Here is a 22,746-nt window from a genome sequence, read left to right as displayed (position 1 = left end):
TTTAAAAATTTTAGAATTTTCTAATAAGTATATGTCGGCGCTAAATGCTTTCTTTCTCTCTCTCGGCTCATGAGATGATATGCACCAGAGCTTTGGATGCGGTTTATAACCAAGACTTTGCTTTACTAAGCGAGAAATATGAAGTTGTAGTTGTCGAAAGATAACTAACTGAATATATCTTTTGCTCTAACTTTTTGGCTTAAAGACGAATATCGACAATCGGTACTATTTTTAATTAGTTTCATGCCATGTTGTAGATAGTCGTATGAAATATTTCCTCTCCAAAAGCAACTACGGAAAATCTTGGCATCACACGATTGTGTTCTCGATCGCTTTATTCTGTTGTCAAGTGTGTAATGATGTAACTATATTTCAGTCATTATCACAAATTGACGAAGAAAGTCATTTTTATTACGTTTTGCGAGTACTGGTTTGTCCAATTGGCAGAAAAGTCATGAACCATTTATATACTACTGTGACAAACAAACAAGGTAAAATAGTTATTTAAACTCCTGGGCATCAGGAAGGCAGAAAATATTTTTTTCTAAATTGCTTTTTGTCCAAATGTTTAATTATCTCCGAGTCTACCTTTCTCTTGTAAACAACCAAAAATGATTTTTTCGATTTTTACAATCATTGATTTTGCCAAACAAATATTCTGGTGCGGATACGTTGCAGCTGTTAGGAAAGGCCTTTAGTGATCAAACTATACACAAAAAGAAACATTTATAAGTGATATAAGGAGTTCAAGCCAGGACAAAAACACGCTAAAGACGAATCGCGCTTTGAATGACCGTAAACCTTTAAAGATGAGGGCCACGTTTTATTAATCAAAGATTCGATGCTTGCAAATCGTCATAAGATAATTAGAGACCTCACTGATAATACCGGAATATCATTTGGTTGTGCTCCAACTTTTAGTAAAATTTTTTGTGTCTCATAGAGAAAGTCGAAGCTAAGTATCGATTGATTCCTTTCCACGATAAAACATCATGTTATATCGCATTGGTTCTTTACTACTCTTTTGTCAAAATGGGGCTTTTATTCTAGCGCAACTACAGTTTTCGCCCTATTTGGTTCTGTCCTACTCTTGGCTATTTAACAAACTCAAAAGGCAAATGCGGTTACATTATGACACGATTGAGGAGACATAAACCGAATAAAGGAAGGTCGTTAAGACTACACCGGAAAAAAAACATGTCCGACGCTTTCAAGAACTGGAAGAAGCGCAGGCAAAAGTGTGTTTAATCGTACGAATAATACTTTAAAGTGAATTATTAAATGAAATTGATTCAAATTGTAATGAATTATATTATTCTGAAGTTTGCAGTTACAAAATCATAGAATCCCTAAAACATTACAAAACAAGCGACGCCTTAAATCCACACAAAATTTTATTCAAGAGCAAACAAAATGCAGCAAATATGCAAATGTATGTGTGCACAAAAAGATTCTACACAAATTTATGTTTGTGCTTATGTGTGTGTGTGTTTAGGTTGTTTGCTGAGCAAACATGTTTGCACTATATGAATGGCTTGCAATTAACGAAGGACATCATTGCAACAACAACGTTGACGTTATCGTCACGTCAACAATTTACTTATTGTTGACATGCACAATATATAAATGGACGTTACAAAAAAAATTAAACACACATTACAAAAAAACATGCTAAATATAATACACACACATAAACACATACACACATATTTACTTTAATATAAAAGCAGTAGCGGCAAGAAATCGTGTAAGCTCGCCATATTAAGCAAAATAAATAAAGCGCAAAACAGCCATGTAAGTCTGTAAGTGTATGTGTGTATGTATGTGTTTGTGTTGGCTTATTTGTTGTGTGATATGACCACACAGGACATTGAGGACAAACATGGCAGGATATTAATTGCTTAAGTTGTCGTGGCATGTTTAATTGTGCGATTTGCTTGCTCGCTTTCCGTCAGCAGACACCCACTTACACACACATACAATTGTAGGTTAGTATATAGTGTATATATGTATATATGTTAGCATAGAACAAACATGGCACAAATATTGGCATTTAAATGCCTACGTTTGCTTATCGGCTAAGTGCCTGTATATACACATATTAAATATACATATTTGGTTTCTCTTTAACCGATTCGGTATGGAAAAATTTGTGGTTAGCAGCAAATATTAATTATGTTAATTAAATGGCTCTCTTAGCGATTTTTTTTTCGTTGAGTGCTGTAGTTTGGGTATTGTTTAACCTTTCAGCCAAGTCGTCGCCAAGTTAGACATTTAATTAGTGAAATCTGAAGAAATATTGTAACAAATGATTGCCACTTAAGCAGTAGTATTTGTTTTGTGGCTAAATATTATATTTGAAAGCTGATGGCTGAGGATAAATGATGAATTACGCTGAGTTTGTTCGTTCAAACAGATGACTTGTGTGACCGATTATTTGTTCATCAAAGTGATGTATGATATTGAACAACAAGTAAGGAAGGGCTAAGTTCGGGTGTCACCAAACATTTTATACTCTCGCATGATACAGTGATAATCGAGATTTCATTATCCGTCATTTACATATTTTTTTATTTTGCTGTAAATTAATTAGATTAGTAGTTCCTGAGATATGGTTTTTGGTCCATAAGTGGGCGACGCCAGGCCCATTTTCAATTTAAAAAAAAAAGCCTGGATGCAGCTTCCTTCTGCCATTTCTTCCGTAAAATTTAGTGTTTCTGACGTATTTTGTTAGTCGGTTAACGCACTTTTGTGTATCCACTTTTTTTTTGTCCATTTTTGAACTGCATATAGAAATGCCTGAAGGAAACGACTCTATACAGTTTGGTTAACATAACTAGTAGTTTCCGAGATATGTACAAAAAATTTAGTAGGGGTTGGGGCCACGCTCACTTTTCCAAAAAAAATTACGTCCAAATATGCCCCTCCCTAATGCGATCCTTTGTGCTAAATTTTACTTTAATATCTTGATTTATGGGTTAGTTATGAAACTTTATAGGTTTTCGGTTTTCGCCATTTTTTGGGCGTGGCAGTGGGCCGATTTTGCCCATCGAACTTAACCTTCTTATGGAGCCAAGAAATACATGTACCAAGTTTGATCATGATAGCTCAATTTTTACTCAAGTTACAGCTTGCACGGACGGACGGACGGACAGACAGACATCCGGATTTCAACTCTACTCGTCACCCTGATCACTTTGGTATATAAAGGGTGATTTTTTAAGAGCTTGATAACTTTTTTTTTAAAAAAAACGCATAAAATTTGCAAAATCTCATCGGTTCTTTATTTGAAACGTTAGATTGGTTCATGACATTTACTTTTTGAAGATAATTTCATTTAAATGTTGACCGCGGCTGCGTCTTAGGTGGTCCATTCGGAAAGTCCAATTTTGGGCAACTTTTTCGAGCATTTCGGCCGGAATAGCCCGAATTTCTTCGGAAATGTTGTCTTCCAAAGCTGGAATAGTTGCTGGCTTATTTCTGTAGACTTTAGACTTGACGTAGCCCCACAAAAAAATAGTCTAAAGGCGTTAAATCGCATGATCTTGGTGGCCAACTTACGGGTCCATTTCTTGAGATGAATTGTTGTCCGAAGTTTTCCCTCAAAATGGCCATAGAATCGCGAGCTGTGTGGCATGTAGCGCCATCTTGTTGAAACCACATGTCAACCAAGTTCAGTTCTTCCATTTTTGGCAACAAAAAGTTTGTTAGCATCGAACGATAGCGATCGCCATTCACCGTAACGTTGCGTCCAACAGCATCTTTGAAAAAATACGGTCCAATGATTCCACCAGCGTACAAACCACACCAAACAGTGCATTTTTCGGGATGCATGGGCAGTTCTTGAACGGCTTCTGGTTGCTCTTCACCCCAAATGCGGCAATTTTGCTTATTTACGTAGCCATTCAACCAGAAATGAGCCTCATCGCTGAACAAAATTTGTCGATTTCGAACATTTCGAACCGAACACTGATTTTGGTAATAAAATTCAATGATTTGCAAGCGTTGCTCGTTAGTAAGTCTATTCATGATGAAATGTCAAAGCATACTGAGCATCTTTCTCTTTGACACCATGTCTGAAATCCCACGTGATCTGTCAAATACTAATGCATGAAAATCCTAATCTCAAAAAAATCACCCGTTATAACCCTATATCTGACTATTTTAGTTTTAGGACTTGCAAACAACCGTTATGTGAACAAAACTATAATACTCTCCTTAGCAACTTCGTTGCGAGAGTATAAAAATATAGATGTGATGAGGTATGTTGTTTATTGCGATTGTGTTTTATTATTTTTGCTTTTTGATAACGAAAATAATTGTCTTTGATGGTAATTTTTCTTTAATTCTTTGTGCGTAGTTGTGCCAAGAAATACCCCTGCAAATCAATTATATGTCATGTAAGTGAAATACCATTCGTATGTAGTCTACATGTCGATATTAAATTCATAAAGCTTTGCAACATAGTACACAATGTAATCTACTTAGTATTTACGGCATCAAAAATATCGATTTATCCCTTTCAAACGGACCTTACTTCATGTAGGTCCAAAAGCAGACGTTTCTTACTTCTAGTCTTGTCATATTTTGCACATACATATCTCAATCGCCATTTTGTATTTGGTTTTTGGTTTCTATCTCTTTTGAGATAAATGTTCAAATAGTGTATTGAGATCCCTTTATTTTCATCCCCAACGTGCGTGGTATTACCTTTGTCTGACCTTTGTCAAGAGATGATATGGTTAACAACTCTTCTTTTTTTACCGAAAATGTTCCTGTGATCAAGAAGAAAATTATGGAAAGTGGATGAAAGACTTTCTACATTTCTTGACTACGGTGGAATCGGTTTATGGTACATTGTAGCTTCCTGCATCCTTTCGTAGTTATTCAGCAACATTTCAAAGCCTTCTCTAAGTCTAGTACTTCGATTTGAAGGATACTATCTGTGATAGACAGATAGAGTGGGAGAGTATTTAAGAAGTTACGTGGGTTTCCTCGGGTAAAATACAGACTTTTTTCAACTTTTTTTCATAAAAAATTTTATATTTTATTAGAACTCTTTTATTGTTACAAACCTACACTATTAACAAAAAAAATGCTTAAATTTTGGGGAAAAATATTGCGACGCAATTTCAGAAGATCCCTCGGAAAAAAGATGCGCCCGCCTTGGCAGGATTACTCCTTACAGAATCATCTAAAGTGAAAAAATTTCACGACATTTTTTCTTTCAAATAGTTGCAATCGAAAAAAAATCCCTCTTCTAAGTCTTTAAGAATCGTATCTCTAATACCTGTGTAGAATTTCATGAAGATGGGCTGAGCAGTTCTCGAGGAATCTTGGCAACCGACTTCAAAAACACAATTTCGATAAAAACGCGTTTAAAGACGGCGCACTTACCCAAGCTAGCCTTGAGCGCATAAATTCTCAAAGTTGTATATCCGAAACTATTACTCGGATCAACTTCAAAATTTATGGCAATATTCCAGAGGTATTGTATTATTAATTAAGACAAAAAAATATTAGATTTTTTGAAGCCCGTAAATCCCTTAAACGAAGACCAAGGTTTACATAGTCCTGGATGTAGCAATCCTGTTGATTTGAGAGTGAATAGAAAACAACTGTACCGAAAAACAAAGTTTCATTAATTGGCTTCAATGATTAGCATCTTCATTTTTTTTTTATTTTAAATTTATTTTCGGTACTACTTTTTAAGTACTAAGTAGTAAACTTTTTTAATTTTAAAATATTTACCAATCAAGTAATCCCAAAATATCTGAAATACTTTTGCCATACACATTTCTTTTCCAGATAAAGGAATAAAATAGAGAAAAATTTAACACAGCGAGTCTAATGTAATTAAAACACAGCATTTGGCATTAACTTTAGTATGATTTCATGCTTATACTTAAATTATTATTTTAGAACTAATTGATGTTCGGTTAATCATACGCCATGGACATTTTCACTTCATTGAATAAAAACCCCATACAAATAAAAAGAGTCCATGGCGTATGAGTAACCCAAATCACTTAAAGGAGAAAGTCTCTCAAATTATTTTTCAACCCAAAAAACTGAAAATTTTCTTGCTCTTCAATACGACCACTCACCACCTACCACTCTGCCACATATGCCACAGAGATATTCAATTTTTCAAACTAATGCCTTTGGCTATTTGTCAATTGATTAGAATTTCAATTTCATTCTGTCCGATTTTGCGGGACATGTTAGTCCGTTAGTTTTTATGAACTGCCGGAATGCACACTTTTTCTGCACCTTTTTTGTGCCGAAACAAATGATAAAGGAATATAAAAATGCAGATATTTTATGTGCCGAGCTTATGTCATACAAGGTATAGGAATGTGTGTGCATCTATGTGTGTGTGTGTGTGCGTTTGCATATTACTCTGCCACTGCTGCCTGCAACTCGTTTTCATTTGGCAATATTTTATATCGCTCCTCTCCGCAGGTTCTTCTACCAACATTTTCTGCACATGTATTGAAATACAATACCGTTACGGCTATTCCAACAGCGTTGACGGCCGTATTCATTTACAAACGAGTGCAGCATATCAATTTTTCATTTCACATACTACAAATATTTATATACAAATACAATGGCATAGCCGCAAACTGCACACAAACCGGTGTATAGGACGCCGAAAATATTGTAGAATACAAAAATGAAGTGGAATAAAATATTTTGTTGCTCCAAATCAATGAATGGTCAGCTTTGAATTTGTTTGACCTCTGTTTGCCTATGAAGTTGGGCGGATTTTGTTACTTTTTCCAGCTGCAACTGGTTATTTTGTTCCTTTGCTAGCTATTGGCGCATCCTTAACTCATTTATTGTTGAAAGTACTGGAATCGTTTATTTTCCTGTAAAAATATTTTCTAGTTTTGTTTGCTTGTTTTGCTGGCGAAATATTCATAGCAGTACTTTGTTTCCATATATCAGATTGCTTTGGAAAACTGAACTGCGATACTTTAAAATTTTTTTGGTGGAAAATTTCTGTGCTATCATATTTATTTGCATCCAAATATGAACTAACGTTTCTTTGTTTGAAGCTAAAATATTTATTAAATGTGCTTTGTACATTTATGAGTTAAAAAAAATTTTTTTTGAACATTATACTTTTAAAATGTTAGCAAAATATCGGAAAAAATAATAAGCTACAAAGTTCTTAACAAAAATTTGTATTTTTAAATATAAATACACTCTTTTTTACTTCTTCAAGTTCTCATTATTTGCTTATCCTTTGCGAGTTCTTTCTTCCTCTGCATGCTGTTTTTCATTATCATCCCTTACAAAATAAATTATTTGCCTTTTTTTGGTCTCAGTTCCTTTTCGTCTTCAGCAACAAAAACTGATCAACAAAAAGTAAAGAAATGGAGTTGAAGATATAAATATAAAATATACATTATTTACCTTAGACATTTTTTTTTAAATCTGTCATGCTTAACGTTTTTGAGGCTCAAGAGAAGATAAACCAAATATAAGAGGCTCTAATGACAAAGTGAACTCAAACAAAGTACAAAGTGATTATGTTGTTTGCTATTTCTCTTACTGTACTTAATATTCCGCTTTTGTAGTCGATTTTGATGTAACCTAGCTTTGATGTACGTATGTATACACCTACTTGCATACATAAATTTTTTCTTAATATTCGAGCACTTTTTTCAGCAATTGCGATAAGACCTCAGCAATAAATGTTTCTTCCAAAACGTCGATCGTCTCGGACTTATATACTAAGACTTTACATAACCCCATAAAAAAAGTCAGCGGTGTTAAGTCTTGGGGCAGACGCCACAGGTCCGCGACACGATTGTTGATGCCATATGCGCTGTCTTGTTAAAACCAAAGGTCGTAAACAGAACATTCGCCAATCCAGCCACGAAAAAGCCTTTAATCATGGCACCATAGGGTTTCCAACCCATAATTACATCTGCCCACAGCATACGGTGACTTTTTGGGGATATCAGGGTTTTCCAACAACGGTTTGTCGATTATCATCCTTCAATCCGTCAATTTGGTTTCATAATGGGGTTAGGTTAATACAAACAATGATATATTTCAAAATATTATATGGTTGATCAAAGATACATATTTAAACAAGATCTGCCGAAATTTTTATATAACAATCTTTAAAATTCAGCCGTTGAGACCTTATCTCCCTGCGTGTCTCACAAAAAGGGCTCTCGCTGTGGACAGCGCAACTTATTATTGGTTCATCTAAATAAAAAACCAAAAATATTCCGTTAGTATATATTGTAAAAATCTGGTGTTTTAATAAGGGAAAAAAAAGTTTAATTTTTCTCAAACTTTGAACAAAAATCTCATTTTTTTGCCTTAAAAAATAAGTTATAATGAAAGATAAAATGCTTCGTTCAATAACTAGATAACGTTATAAAGATGTGTACACAATTCGAACTAAAACGGTTCATAACTTTTCGAGAAATTGTGGCCATCGACTTCAAAAATGGAATTTTGTTAAAAACGCTCTTAAAGTTTTAAGCGCGACATCGACGTGGCCTGATAGGCGGAACTTCCGAAGGGTCCATCTCTTAGAATTTTTGGAGGATCGATTTAATATTGAGAATATTTAAAACATATTGTACCATTTAATAGGACAAAATATCGATTTTTTTTTTAATTTTCAAACCCACATAACCCCTTAAGCTACCTATTCAATCGAAATTGAATGTCATCACTGAACAAAGTATTCTTGTGTGTGTGCAGCCATTATCTAATTTTTTCGCGAGTTGACGCCAATTTTACATCCCCAAGAGCAGATAGGTCCCTATGCACTTGGTCTTTCTATTGAATCTGTCCTTTCTTTATTCACTAATGGGTTTCGAAGCGAAGAAAATGTGGTCTAGATAATTGTTTTCCATTAGTACGTTCTAAGAAAAAGCTTCGATGAGAAATTCTAATAGCTTAACAAGTTTGTCTTCATATGAATTATTATTATATGTGTAATTTCTGGGACCCAACACCATTTATTGTACTGCTCGAAAACGCCCTCAATGTAGATATAATAAATGAAATTAAATACTAAAAATATTTTTTTTCTTTATTTAATTTACAACATCTGTCTCAGAGCTTTACAAGCTCATAAATTAGAATTATTAAATGACTATTATTTATATTTTTATTAAAATCATTTATTTCTAATTCTTTGCAGATCATGTGCGCGAATTCAACTGTGGCAAATTATATTACCGAACTTTCCATATGAATGAGGCGAAGGACACGCTCTACGTAGGCGCCATGTAAGTAACATATGGAAAACGAATAAAGCTCCAATTCGCCGCTTTGTGCTACTGGTTGAGTTTTTTATTTTAGTTTTTTACAAAGTTTTTCCTTTGTATTGTATTTATGAAACCTCCGTACAACTACATAAAATCAAAATTATGACAACAGTGAGGCACTTTTTATGCGACAGCAATCCCAATAAGCTTAATACCGACCACAGCGGCGGCGATTTATTGGTTTTTATCGATATTAACTGATTTTTATGTCTCCACAGGGATCGCGTGTTTCGCTTAAATCTGAAAAATATTTCGTCATCACAGTGCGATGTAAGTATTGCTTTATATGTAAATGTTTACTAAATACTAGTTATTAGCTGATGGAATAAAACAAATCATAAAAAATATAAAAAAAAACATAGTGAAATATGACCGTAGTGGCTTTTCGCAATACTTACAGCCATAATTATTAATTGATGAATGTTTTAGGCTGATGCGCCTAAACGTATGCTTTGTGAGCTTAGCGCACGAGCGCTTTGAAAGCACTAAGCTGCTGGCAAAAAAGTTAATACTTCTGCAAAAAAATCATAAAAAATGTAAATAAATCTATGACAAACAAAATGTCCACTCCCCGTGGCGCATACGCCAAAAAGTGTGCAACGAATATTGCAGCCGCAAAACATAACTTATTCATTACTATTATACCCCGCTAAAGGCGCGCTTACTCGCCTATAGACTAGCGAATAAAAAAACAATGTTGAGAAGGTAGCACAGCTGAGACTAAAGCTGCGCGACTGACATAAGCACCGGAGATTTATGAACATCGGACTAAATTTTTGCAACAAACACACATCCATATTTTTCATAGAAAAACTGTGTGTAAAAAACAAACAGAAAAACAAAACGGGAAAAAAAATAATAAAATAAACTCGACGCGAAATTACATAAATTTTTAATGAAAGTGCATCCCAAGCGATACAAACAACCACAAATCCAAAATGGTGCGGAAGCACACACAAGTAAAATTTGTATTTGGCGTTCAACAATTCGCATGTGTTTATTGTCTCCAAGCACTTGCTTTGCGACAGTGTTATTGCTGTAGCCAGCATGTTTTTGAGGCAACTTTTTTGCCATTTTGGTAGTGCAGTTTTGGACTTATACACAAGAGCCGTGCTTTCAGGCTATCGGTGTTAAAAATAATAAACGAAAAATTTTTGAACTTGTTTAACCTTGAAACACAAAGAAAAAATATACAAAAAAATAGATTTTGTAAACGAAAAAAATAATTCGAGTAAGGTAAAGGCGTATAGCATACCTCAAGGAGTTACTTATTTAATTCTGTGAACTTCGGTGTTATAAGTAAAATGATTCGGAAAACTCCTTATAACATATTACAGAATTCTTATAAACAGTGTCTTAAACATTTTAAGACTTTTTATATTTAAAGGGAATAAAAGTTGTAGCATACACCAATGCTATATGTCGGTGGAACATGTTTGAAATTTTAAGTAAACGGGGTGAAAAATTCGCATAAGGAAAATTTAATGTTAAGACTAGTAGTTAGCAAATAATAACATTAAAAAATGCATCTTTTAAGCGTCAGAAATACTACGAGGGCGGAAAAGGAATATAGCATACATTAAGGGGCAATTTTAATTAACACTTTTTTACTTTCTGAGGTCTTCAACGTTTTGATGGATTGTTTCGGAAACCAATCATAATATCTTGTAAAAAGTTTTCAATAAAATATTCGAGAAGTTTTATTAACTGTGTCAAAACTACTTTGAGTGGAAATTATTGGTAATTATTGCTCCAATTATAAACTAAAATGTTAGTTCTACATAAAAAAGGGTATTTTATGAAATACGATATCGTTCTAAAATTTTAACTTATAATGCTTCCAAAGTTTCACAGAATAATAAAATAATTTATATCAGAAACATGGGGTCTATGAATTTCTAGCAACGTTTTATTGGTATTTCTTTCAAAGTTTCTTTCACTATCTCGCATAAATCTCTCGAATTGGTTGGTTTCTTTTCAGCTACTCTTTTCTTGATATCGGTCCACAGGATTTCTATTGGGTTGGTGTCAGGAGACTGAGCAGGCCAATGCATAACCTCAACCCCTTTGACCCTGAACCATACTCATGCGGTATTTCATGAGACATATGGTAACATTACCTCATCTAATATTTTGACTTATGCCCTTTGATCCATGATGCTTTCAATTAAGTGAATTGAACCCACCCTCATACCTTGGTTTTGGTGCCGCCATGTTTATCGGTTTTTGTTGTAAACCGGCGATTTATATTTAAGTTAAGGTGACGCCGGAATCTGTATTACCAAATAACTCAACTTTGGATTCGTCTGATCACAATATGTTTCGCCTTTTAGTCACGGGCCAGGAACCATGCGCTTTTGCACATTGTTTGCGCGCTTCTACGTGTTTCTTTTTGGGTAGAGATACTTTTCGTGGACTTCTGCGCTAAAGGCCTAAGAACATTTTCAGTATAAACTGACAAATTTAGTTCGTCACGGATGCTCCTGGCTGATATAAAAGGGTCTAATTTTGCAGTAACGAACTATAATGCTATCGCCTGCAGTGGATGTTTTCTGCTTTCGTCCACGAGTTTAATTTTTATTTTTATAATTTAAGATATTTGCCACTAGTTGAGGAGAGAATTTTACGATTTATTGGATCTTTTTATAAGTTTTTCCTAGCTTTTTAAATTTTTTTATAGTTCCCCGCTTTTTCTCTGTACAATGCTTTCCTCTACCCACTGGAGAAAATCCAATGATTAAATAAAACAATAACTAACTAAAATTTCTGCTATAAAATGGAACTATACCACTTTTTTTAATTTTGTCAATATATATTATTTGGAAACAAAATATCTATCACTTCTATTATTTTGTAGACAACTGTACAAAGAAACATTTATCTAATTCATTGGCTAAACTAAATAAAAAGGGTGAAAAAGGGTAACACAACTGATCAACCATTATCATATTTTTTCCTCATAAAAATATATACTTTCACCAACCACCTATTCTTCCAAAATAATAGCATTATCTACTTAGCGGTAAATTTGTGAAAATAGACCTTAGCACACCATTGAGTACATAAAAATTTAAACACAAAATGGTTTTTGAACATTTGAAACTCCCAACAGAATTCAGCATAACCATCAAAATTCTATTCTGCATGTGCTGCAAAAACACCAAATAAAAGCACGAAAATAGGCAGGCCGTTAGATATTCAGTGGAACAGCTCGGCAGCCTTTAGTTGTCCTGTGTGACTCATGGTTTAGCGTACTTAGTAGTAATACTTAGTTTGCGCCTACTTTATTATGCCCCTTAACGCACGCACACACAACCAACGACATTGAGTGCCTGAGTGAAATACTGACGAGAAGCTGCTGATGCGGGCAACAACAATGTTACCTGGCATTTACTATGTTTCGCTCTGAATATTTCGACGCTGAAGGCGCAGCAGCGGAGAAAATTCGATTGTGGTTGCTTGTATATAGTGCTTCGGATGTTTCTAGGCAATATGACTATTATATGAAAATTTTGGATTATTATAAGGACGTGAATGAAAAAAGGAAATTTATAAATTATCGAATTTCTTAAGAAAAAGATTAAAGGTTAAGGTGGGGCAGTAGTAGTTTTAGGAAACTTATGAAGATACATTAGAAGTCTTATAACTCAAGTTTTTTTATAAAACCAGTAACTATTAGGGTATGCAGTAGGTTGCTTGAGGCTTTACGCTTTATATCAGTCAAACCGAATATTAATAATTTTTTAAAACTTGTTTTCAGTAATCATTTTTACGATATAAATTCTTTAGTGAGGAAAATTTGCTGCTTCCATTAAATTATGTTGAGAATTGTTACTCATACGCACCGTCCTCAATACAGTGTTTGCATAGTAGACAAAAAACGAGATATTTCTTTAACTTTATGAGAATGTTATTAAGAATTATTTTAAATTAGTTTATTCAAATTAAAAAGACAATGAGTTAGAGTACTGATTTGAGAGAATAATATAATATATAATATCTATTTTTTTGTCAAACAATATACGTATATACCTTTGAACTTATGTATATATAGCACAAAAATTCAGTTCGCTATAAAATTATATACAATATCGAAATTTAAGTATTTTTTCATACAAACCATATCCTTAAGAGGTTTTCTAATTAAACATTCATATGCAATTTCAATACAGTTACCTCTGACAAACACTGACTTTGTCAAGAGTCAATAAAAAATGAGTAAATTTATAGTTTCCGATGTGTGAAAATCGTCAGAAGACAACGCGAATATCAATATTTTATTAATCCTTGTTTTCAGAAATCAGTTTTCAATAAAAACTGTTGTGAGGAAAAATTTTTTACACCCAATAAAACGCGTTGTAAAAAGTTACTCGTACGCACCGTAGATTGCTTGCGTAGCAGACAAAAATTTACTTTATAAGTACAAATAGGACAAACGTAATTTTTTAATAAATTAGATTTGCATAATAAATAATTAAGAAGCAATGGGTTGGAGAACTGACTTGAGATAAAGATATTTTCTGGAAAAATAAAACAACGTGAGTGAAAGACTCGCGGAAAACTAAATTTTGAGAGTTTCAAGTTAGGAAAATATCACTGAGAATTATGATGACAGATAGATAAAAAAGTAATTGAGGCCGTGCACTGCGTCCTATGGCTTATTATGCCCTCTCCTATATCACATATGGTCACAAAGTTCCAGCTCTTTGAATAACTCCCGGAGCTTGCCGGACGCAACTGAAGTGATCGCATCCACATAGATGGAACCTGGGACGTTGAGCCTGCATTGCTAGGCAATCTATAATCAGGAGCTCTGGAGTGTCCGGATCCATGTCGCCAAAACGCCAGTTTACTCAAGCTATGTCCATATTGGACAAGTGCTTCTTAAGCCTGCAGTGCCCTATGTAGTAGTTACTTGACGTGGTGCATTTCTGCTGCCTGCTGCCACTCTTTCCTCCGTGCGGAAGAACTATTTTATAAAATCAATTTGTCCTCATAAGCTGAGATCGCTTTTAGGGCCGCTTGACTATCGCTAAGTATAGCTTTACGCTGGTTGGGATAGTTGCAATGGAGATTGATTTCTGCACATTCACTTTTAGCAAAGACTTCTGCTTAAAATGAACACATCACACCGAACGGAAACCAGGCATAAGTCCAGAACCATCACATGAATCTTTTTTGAGTTAATGAATGCTATATATAAATTTTAAACTATTCGTAATTAATTAATAAAATTTCACTCAAAAACTTCTAAAAATTTAAGATTTTCATTTGAAGTGAAAGTCTCATATCGAGAGGAAATATTTTATTTCTGCATATTTTTTTTTAATTTTATTTCTGATTGCGTTTTATATTAAACTGAAGAACTGTAAGACATGGAAGATGTCAATGCTTGCAAACGTAAAAAGCTTAGTAAATCATAATTTTGATTTAGGGCCTAGTTCATGCAGGTTTCTATACATGACATATATTTATGTCAACTTATACTTATGTACATATATATATACATATGTACATACGTAAATCTTATTATGCAACAGTAACTGCTACACATATACGTAAGTGTATCCCCTGTGTGTTGAACACTTTGCAAGTCACGCAACGCACCTGCCATCCACGCCATCCACGCCACCGCCGTCAGCCGCGACACATCAACACTCGGCCCACAGCAGCGCTAATGCGTGTCAGTGTTACTTGTCGTTGCCCACACTTTGCGTTGCCACACAAGAAGCACACAAATTGCGTAGCGCTGACAGTAGGAGATACCAACGAAGCACTCTTCTGCTCATTATGCGCACTTTACTTTGTCTTTGCATTATGTGCATTACGTGATTTATAAATCAATTTCGTTGAAAGCGCTGTGTCATGCGGGAGAATTTTATTTTTCTGCCTACCCTACGCAACTCCCCGCCCTTTTATGCGTACAAAATGTTTGCTTTGGGCGAAAGTAGTGTATTGCGCCTACATGTGTGCTATGAAATTCCACAGCCTATATGTATGCTTCGAAATGCCTACCGTATATAATATTAAAATGTACAAGTGTGCCGCCTAGTTCAAAGTGAGCAGTGAGGTTACGCATACGAGATATTCGAAAGCAGCACTGAGAATAACAACACATGTCAGTGCTAATGCACACACACACACACGCGTGAATGCGTGTTATCACAAACCGAAATGTGTGTCATAAATATGCAGTTGTGCAGCGACCGCAGCACGCTCACACTCCAATTGCTTAAAAGCCTCGGGTCGCGCGGTGCATACACAAACAAAATGCACAAAAAAAAATATGGCGCACACACAGCGCAGCTGCCGTTATGTGGCACAAACTCTTGCCACTCATGCACGTTCTAACTGCGCCAATGCACATTTATGCGGATTTGTTAGTGAAAATATTTGATTTAATTTTCCTTATTATGGCACGCATTGGAATTTATGCTCAGCGTTGCTTTTATTGAAAAGTTTGCAACTGTGGCAAGTTGGTTGACTGCCATGGCATGCGGCAACTGCATGCCCCATGGCAAGCCCTAATACGATTTACAACATTTGCATGCAAATTATGTATAATTACGGTTTATTTACTCAAATTCAATTGCCGCTGATTCACAAAACACCACACGACCGCACAACCACACATGCACAGTTGCCCAGAGTTGCAATGGCATTACACACGCTGGCGTTGCACGACACTACGGTTGTGCGATTCAGGCCAATTGTGTGCTTCTGCTTCTGTATGCGTGCGGCATACTTTGTTGATTTGCAGTTGTGAACTGCAATTGATTGCTGCTTTCAGTGTTTCATAATTTTATTTGATGAATTGGAAATTTGCTGCAAATTGCTGGTAATCGCATAAAACTATAGTAGTTGGGAAAGAAATTTAATATTTTATATATCTTCTGAACTCCAGCTAGAATAGAATAAATAAAACTGAGCCCTCGCAGCGAAAGGTTATATAATATACTGCTACTTTGTATTATTGAAATAAATATTTGAAATGGAAGAAACGGGTTCACCATTGGATTATTAGCAGAAAGCTTGCTGTTACAGTTCCATCACGGAATTACAATTTAATAGAAAGCGTATTTTAGGAGGCACGAAGAAAATATATAAGCCATTACAGGGTCCAGCACTCGAAGCGTAACAAATTAAAAAAGGCCTTAAGTTCGGTTTGGAAAATTATTTTTATTTATTTTAAAGTACAAAATGCGTAAAAATAATCATAAATTTTGAACCAATTCACTTTTACTCGATTTGATTACCCTTTCCTTTAACTATGGCCTTGAGACGGTCAAAAAACGAGACGCAAGCTCCCCGAATGTGACTTCCCGGTATTTTGGCTCACTAACGGACAATGGCTTTCTTCATCGCCTCGAGACTGGTGTATTTTTTACTTCGGACCTTGCTCTCCAAAATGGTCGAGAGAGAATAATCCATTGGATTCGCATCTGGTGAATTTGGGAGCCATTGTGTGATCGTAATGAAGCTCGAAACGTTGTTTTTCACAAATTCTTGGTTTACTCGCGCTTTGTGAGACAGTGCTGAGTCTTGTTGAAACGTCCATGGTTTGCGACCAAAATGTTTGTTTGCCCACCACTTCAAAGCAGCCTCCAGAACACTGTCCCGATAATACATATGTCGCGATTACTTAAACGCCAGGCTCGATGAAAACAATTGGAGAGCGCCCATCTGCGGTGACAGCGTCAAGTAAACCCTATTGTTTTGAGAGTTTACGAATTGCTCAATTGGAACAATTTTTTCGTCAGAAAACACAATGTTCGGAATTTGACCGCTGTCGGCCAAGCGAAGCAACTGCTTCGCTCTCTTCGCTTCGGTGTGAGATCATGGGCCTTTTTGAACTTGTAAGGCTTGACCTTGAGCTCAGTTTTCAATATGCGTCTGATGCTGCGGTCGGATATTTTCAATTCTTTAGATTGGCTCTTCGTCGTGAATTTTGCTCAAGTCGCTTCTTCACTTTCCGAACCATCTCAAGTGACGTGGCAGTCTATTGTAACGAGTGATGGTGCGATAAACACATTAAGTGGTTTGAGCTCACAAACAATTGCTGGCTGTGATTTTCCAGCTAAATATAAAGCAATCACACTAATGCGTTTGAATTCCATCGCTGATCACTTCTTTTTGCGTTCACTTTTGGCAAAACATTTCTGTACACTTGTGAACAATACTCCGAGCTGTCATTCAGCAAATTTATAAACAGCTGATTCCTGGTTAAAAATTTTGCGAAAACCTAACGAAGGGTCAATGCAGCAAAAACTACGAGTTGTTGGCCCATAATTCCACCCAACGACGCAAAACACTCAAAATGCACCCCACCTCGATACTTGATATAAACTGTCTTTTTGACCTGTTTTGGTTTATTTCGGCTTTGGCTCACCTTTGCCATGATATACGGCCTATTGATCGGTCGTTAACATAGATTCAAGACTCATCGCCAGTAATAACTAGTAAGTTCGATGACATCATGGCAGTCGGAAAGCATTGTCTCACAGACGTTAACGCGACACTGTTTTTCGAAAAAATTGAGTGATTTTTGAACCAATCGTGCATCACATTTCATAGGCGTAAATGATCTTTCAAAATGATTTTCACTGATTCCTCCGATATTCCAACGATGCATAAGATCTTTGGTCGTCAATTCTTAAGCACCAATTACATTATTTAATTGAATGCACTTTATGTACTTGTGCAATTAGGTACAGATGTCAGTGACAGTCATGCCAATCTGGAAAATAATATTTCGACAGATGGGTTTTGGCGCGAAATTGAAATTAAAAAGTCCTATTATTTTTTTTCCGCAGTTGTAGGTAGAGGTCTTATGGATGACACACGCCTAAATCAGTAATTTCATAATAATTCTAATATATGTAGGATTTCATATAATTTGCATTGTAAGAAAATCCAAAAAACAAAACCAAGTCCGTATGAGTCGTGTTACGTACCATATGCTTAATAAATTCAACTGTCATTGCCTTTTTTGGAAACTTGTATACCATGACTTATACTATTTATTTATTTTGCAAACTACGGCTCTTCTTGTCATAGAAACCAATATCTTTTTCATATATTCTCATGGATTATAATGAAAATAGCAATAACTTTTACAAAAATGTTCCCTTTTTTTAAGAAAATTAATGGCCTTGTTGTTATACTTCATTAAATTTTACGTATTTCATGCAAATTTTCAGTTTCCCAAACACCACTAGTTTGATCATTAAAGGCCCCGTAGGTATGAAATAAGCCTATTTGGTCTTCTAACTTGCAGAGTCAATACCAGACATTTTATTCTTATTGCAACCGATGTTCATCTGAACGGCCATATTTTCATAAAATCTTTATTGGGAAAAACACTTGGAGAGTCGATTTTCGCAAGTTTTTCAACTGGCAAAATTTTGAACAATAACAAAAAACAATATCAATATCAGAAATAGTTAAAAATCACTTATTATCAAGTACAAGCTATAAGATGGAAGCCTAAGGACTTCCCAACACAACACATGGAGCTTCTGGCGAGTCATTATCGATTTTGGTGGATTGATGTTGATCTGATTGAATACAATTCCTTTAACTTTGGTCAAAGCTGTCCATTTCAGAGCGATTGCTTCTTTCAGACAGACAAATAGTCAACGCACAGATCTGAATCAGGAGTTAGATCTGGGGAAGCGGCTTTTAGTAGATGATTGTCTGCTAGTCCCACCACATAGCAAAACCTTCTTGATCGTCCTAGCTTAGCCACCGTTGCAGCCAGTTCACCGCGGCCCGATAAGTATCATCGTATCGAAAACCTTTTTGCTTGTTAGTCTTATTAGAATGGTTCCAAACGGATTTGCTTGCCATGGCCAATGCTTATAAGATGATCGGACTCGTTGATTTCCTTTATTTTTCTCGATGTTTTCCACAATTGGCTTTCCAGAGCGTGGTGTAGTATAATGAACTTCTTTTTACTAAATTTTCTCGGCCACATAGTATACAGACGGACTGTCAGACAGCAATTGCCAAATCAACTCGCCACGCTGATCAATCCTCTACTATGTATACTTTGCAGGATCTTTGATGTTTTCTTATAGGTGTTATAAACTTCGTGACAAACTTACTATACCTTATTTAGGGTATAAATATAGTTAATAAAATTCCAAACAATATTCTCTCTTAAGTCTTTCCCACATTTAGTTTGCAAAATATTTGAGGTAAACTTTCTACTTTTGTGAAGCAGATTGACACTCATAGCAACAAAACAAACCAGATACCTCAGGTAGTGCTGTGGACCTCTTAAAGTAAAGTTTGGCTACATGTAACACACACAACCACAAACTCATGTACGCTTCTACATATATAACTTCAACAATGTGTCTGCTTAATAGATTCAAACAACTTTTTGAGCTGCTCAAATGTATTTTTCATGTTTTTGCCAAATTTAAGGGACAACTAAATGAACTACATAGCAATTTGAGTTGCCACCAGGGATGTCAAGCAGTACACATCGGACCACAGATAGTGTTAATAATATAATTCTATACAATATTGCAACTGCTGTCTATACATTTGCATATATACAGACACACTGACATTTATATGGCTGCATATTTATTCGTTGTGGTGTGGTCTTTAAGTGTATTTGTGCATAAATATTTATGACAAAACTCGAGAGTATTTTGTGTATGTGTGGGTGTTGCTCTTCGAGTGATTTTTACTTTATTTTATGCGAGAACATAAAAAGCATATATGCACAATAATAACACTTCTTGTGGCCAAACACATGCTGAAAGTTGTTAAAATTCTCACTCACACATACATATAAATATTTATAAAAATAAACACATGGCCATAAGTATGCAGGATACATATGTTATTGGTCTGAGAAGTTTTTGATGTTTAGTTCACAAATTTACATAGTCATGGCAGTTTGATGATTTTAGAGTGAGTTAATGAAAAATGGACAAAATATGACCGCATATATTGAATGAAAAGTTTACAACTACACTCAAATATGGTACGGACTCTTGTTCGCTAGGTTTTTAATATTTTAACATAAATTTTGAAACATTTTCTGTGACTTAATGTGAAGATCATGCTTTATCATTCAAAAAGTTTTGGTTTTTGGATAAGAACTAATTGATATAGAAGGCAACATGTCGTTTCGAGCAATCCTCAACTTTTTGTTATCAGCTTTGAAGAAAGATTTGCCTTTTGTTTCAAAATAAGCTTCGCATTGAGGCGATTTCTTTGTGGGGACGATTTCCTTGAGTTCTTGAGAAAAAATCTACAAAAGTACAATTGTAGAAAATTTGCTGAACACAAAAGGTTCTCGATCTCCTGCAATTTTGTCATATTTTTATTGAGTTGCTACCAGTGCCTATGAGCTCGAGCGTCACACATATTAGGTCAGGATGAAACCCCTCGAAAACGAAAGATCAAATAACAAACAAACATTAAAAAAAAATTATCCAATGTCGGAAAAAGGCATAATTGAATTTTTAAGAGTTAGATCGATTTCCGGCTGTTAAAAATTAACTTAGACTTGGATCTACGCCTACAATCCCGAAATAACCGATAAATCGAGTGAATATCGTGCTAAAGGCGAGCCGAAACTGAAAAAACACTTCAAAGTCGCTCAAAAATGAAGGTCAAGCTGACAGTTCCCTTCGATTATCGTGGTGTGGTGCATTAAGAATTCCTTCCGCCGAGTCAAACTATCAACAAGGAATATTTATTCAACAAAATCGTACCGCAACCACTGTATTCGTCTGATTTCTGGCCATTCAGCAAACTCAAAAGACCACTCCGAGGACACCGTTTTGACTCCATTGATGATATAAAAGCTGAATCGAAGAAGGCTCAGATGGCCATCACGAAAGATGATTTTTCAAAATGCTATGATAACTAGAAAATTTTTTGGCATAAGTGTGTTTCAGCGGGAGGGGAGTACTTTGAAGGAGATTAAATGGATTTGCAAGAATCAATTTTTAAAAATATAACAAAATTCACCGTTCAACTTGATCACATGATCACAGTAGTATAAATGATCAAGATGACGAGACAAGGTGACTGTCTGTCTGCCTGTCCGTCCGTCCGTCTGCCTTTGCAAGCTGTATCTTCTGTAAAAATTGAGATAACTTGATGAAAGTTGGTACGCGGGTTCGGACCACACCACGCCTACAAATCGCCATTAACCGAAAACCTATGAAGTGTCATAACTTAGTACTAAATTAAGATATAAAACTCTAATTTGGCAGATGGGATATCAACAGTAAGGAGCACCCGCGAGCAAAAAGCTTTTAAGAAGTGGGCGTGAAGCATTAAATTTTACCTTCGAGATGGTAATAGACGACTTAAAGAGAGCTGATGTGAATATTGGACGATGTACTAGGCACCTCCCACTTTTTGGTGAAATTACATATCTCGAGACCCGCTAACAGTGTGAGAATGGGCGAAACTGGACTGTAACCACACCTATTTTCCCTGTAATACAATTTTAAATTCCGTTTCAAACTTCCACTTTCCGGTATACATACATATAAAGAATCGATTAATACGAGTATATCAGCATTAAACTGTGCACAAATGCTACTTATTAGGTGTACCATCTATTGTCCAAATCTAAACGAAACTGTTCAAGCACCTAAATACAAATATGTGTCTGTGTATTGTAAATGGGTTGAATCTAGTCAATACTTCTCTTAGTCCCCATATACATATGTAATATAAAGATTTTCGAACTTCAAGGTGAATTTATACCGCAATATGTGAAAAATCTTAAAAAAATTGAGAAATCGTGTTTTTCTGTAACGCATCTTTGTGCTTAGAATGAATAAAATCGGGTGAAAACTCGCCCTTAACTCCATATAACTAACAGCCCTTATTTACCTAAAGGTAGTTTTAATCCTTGAAAGTTGCAAGAGTATGAAATGTTGGGTTATACCCAAACTTAGCTCTTCCTTATCTGTTTGTTTTTATCTTGTTAAACTATTTTTTCATCCTATTTGGTGTTACCTTACCTTCTTTTGTCCCAAACACTCTATATTTTTTTTAATTTTGCGCTCTTCTATGTAATCAGAAATCTTTTCCCCTTATTGTTAACAATATGGTATATTCATATATTACATATAGGATTGAGTATATAAAGATAAGCGTTTAAGTTAAAGATTTTTAAGACAAAATAAAATAATATATAAACATGATAGTGTAATTCACCCAGCGGGTGCTCCTTTTACATACCCACAAGTATGTCCCCCAATCGAAATTTAAAAATCTTCCACAAAAGCGCTCAATGCAATCGCAGCAAAGCGACCGACTTACATCAAAAGCATCAACAGAAGTTGAAAGGCGACAAAATCGCTGCACAAATATAATTAATTTTTAAATAACATGAACACTATGCTTCAGCGCATGCTAAAGTCGTTGCGCCACCGCAACAAAGTAACGGCAC

General features: G+C 35.2%; 1 protein-coding gene across 8 annotated transcripts in view; it reads left to right on the top strand.

Annotated features, from left to right (window-relative positions):
- LOC105227312 (semaphorin-2A) overlaps nucleotides 1-22,746 on the top strand; it is a 201,284-nt gene that overhangs the window by 143,661 nt on the left and 34,877 nt on the right. For all 8 annotated transcript variants that reach the window (XM_049450765.1, XM_049450764.1, XM_029550632.2 and 5 more), the window contains 2 exons: nucleotides 9,182-9,269; nucleotides 9,527-9,578. In XM_049450765.1, the coding sequence (XP_049306722.1) occupies nucleotides 9,182-9,269; nucleotides 9,527-9,578 (140 nt within the window). The remainder of the gene's footprint in view (nucleotides 1-9,181; nucleotides 9,270-9,526; nucleotides 9,579-22,746) is intronic.

This window comes from Bactrocera dorsalis, chromosome 3 (assembly GCF_023373825.1).
Source record: "Bactrocera dorsalis isolate Fly_Bdor chromosome 3, ASM2337382v1, whole genome shotgun sequence".
Taxonomy (NCBI): Eukaryota; Metazoa; Arthropoda; class Insecta; order Diptera; family Tephritidae; genus Bactrocera; species Bactrocera dorsalis.
This window is presented reverse-complemented; position numbering and strand designations above follow the sequence as displayed.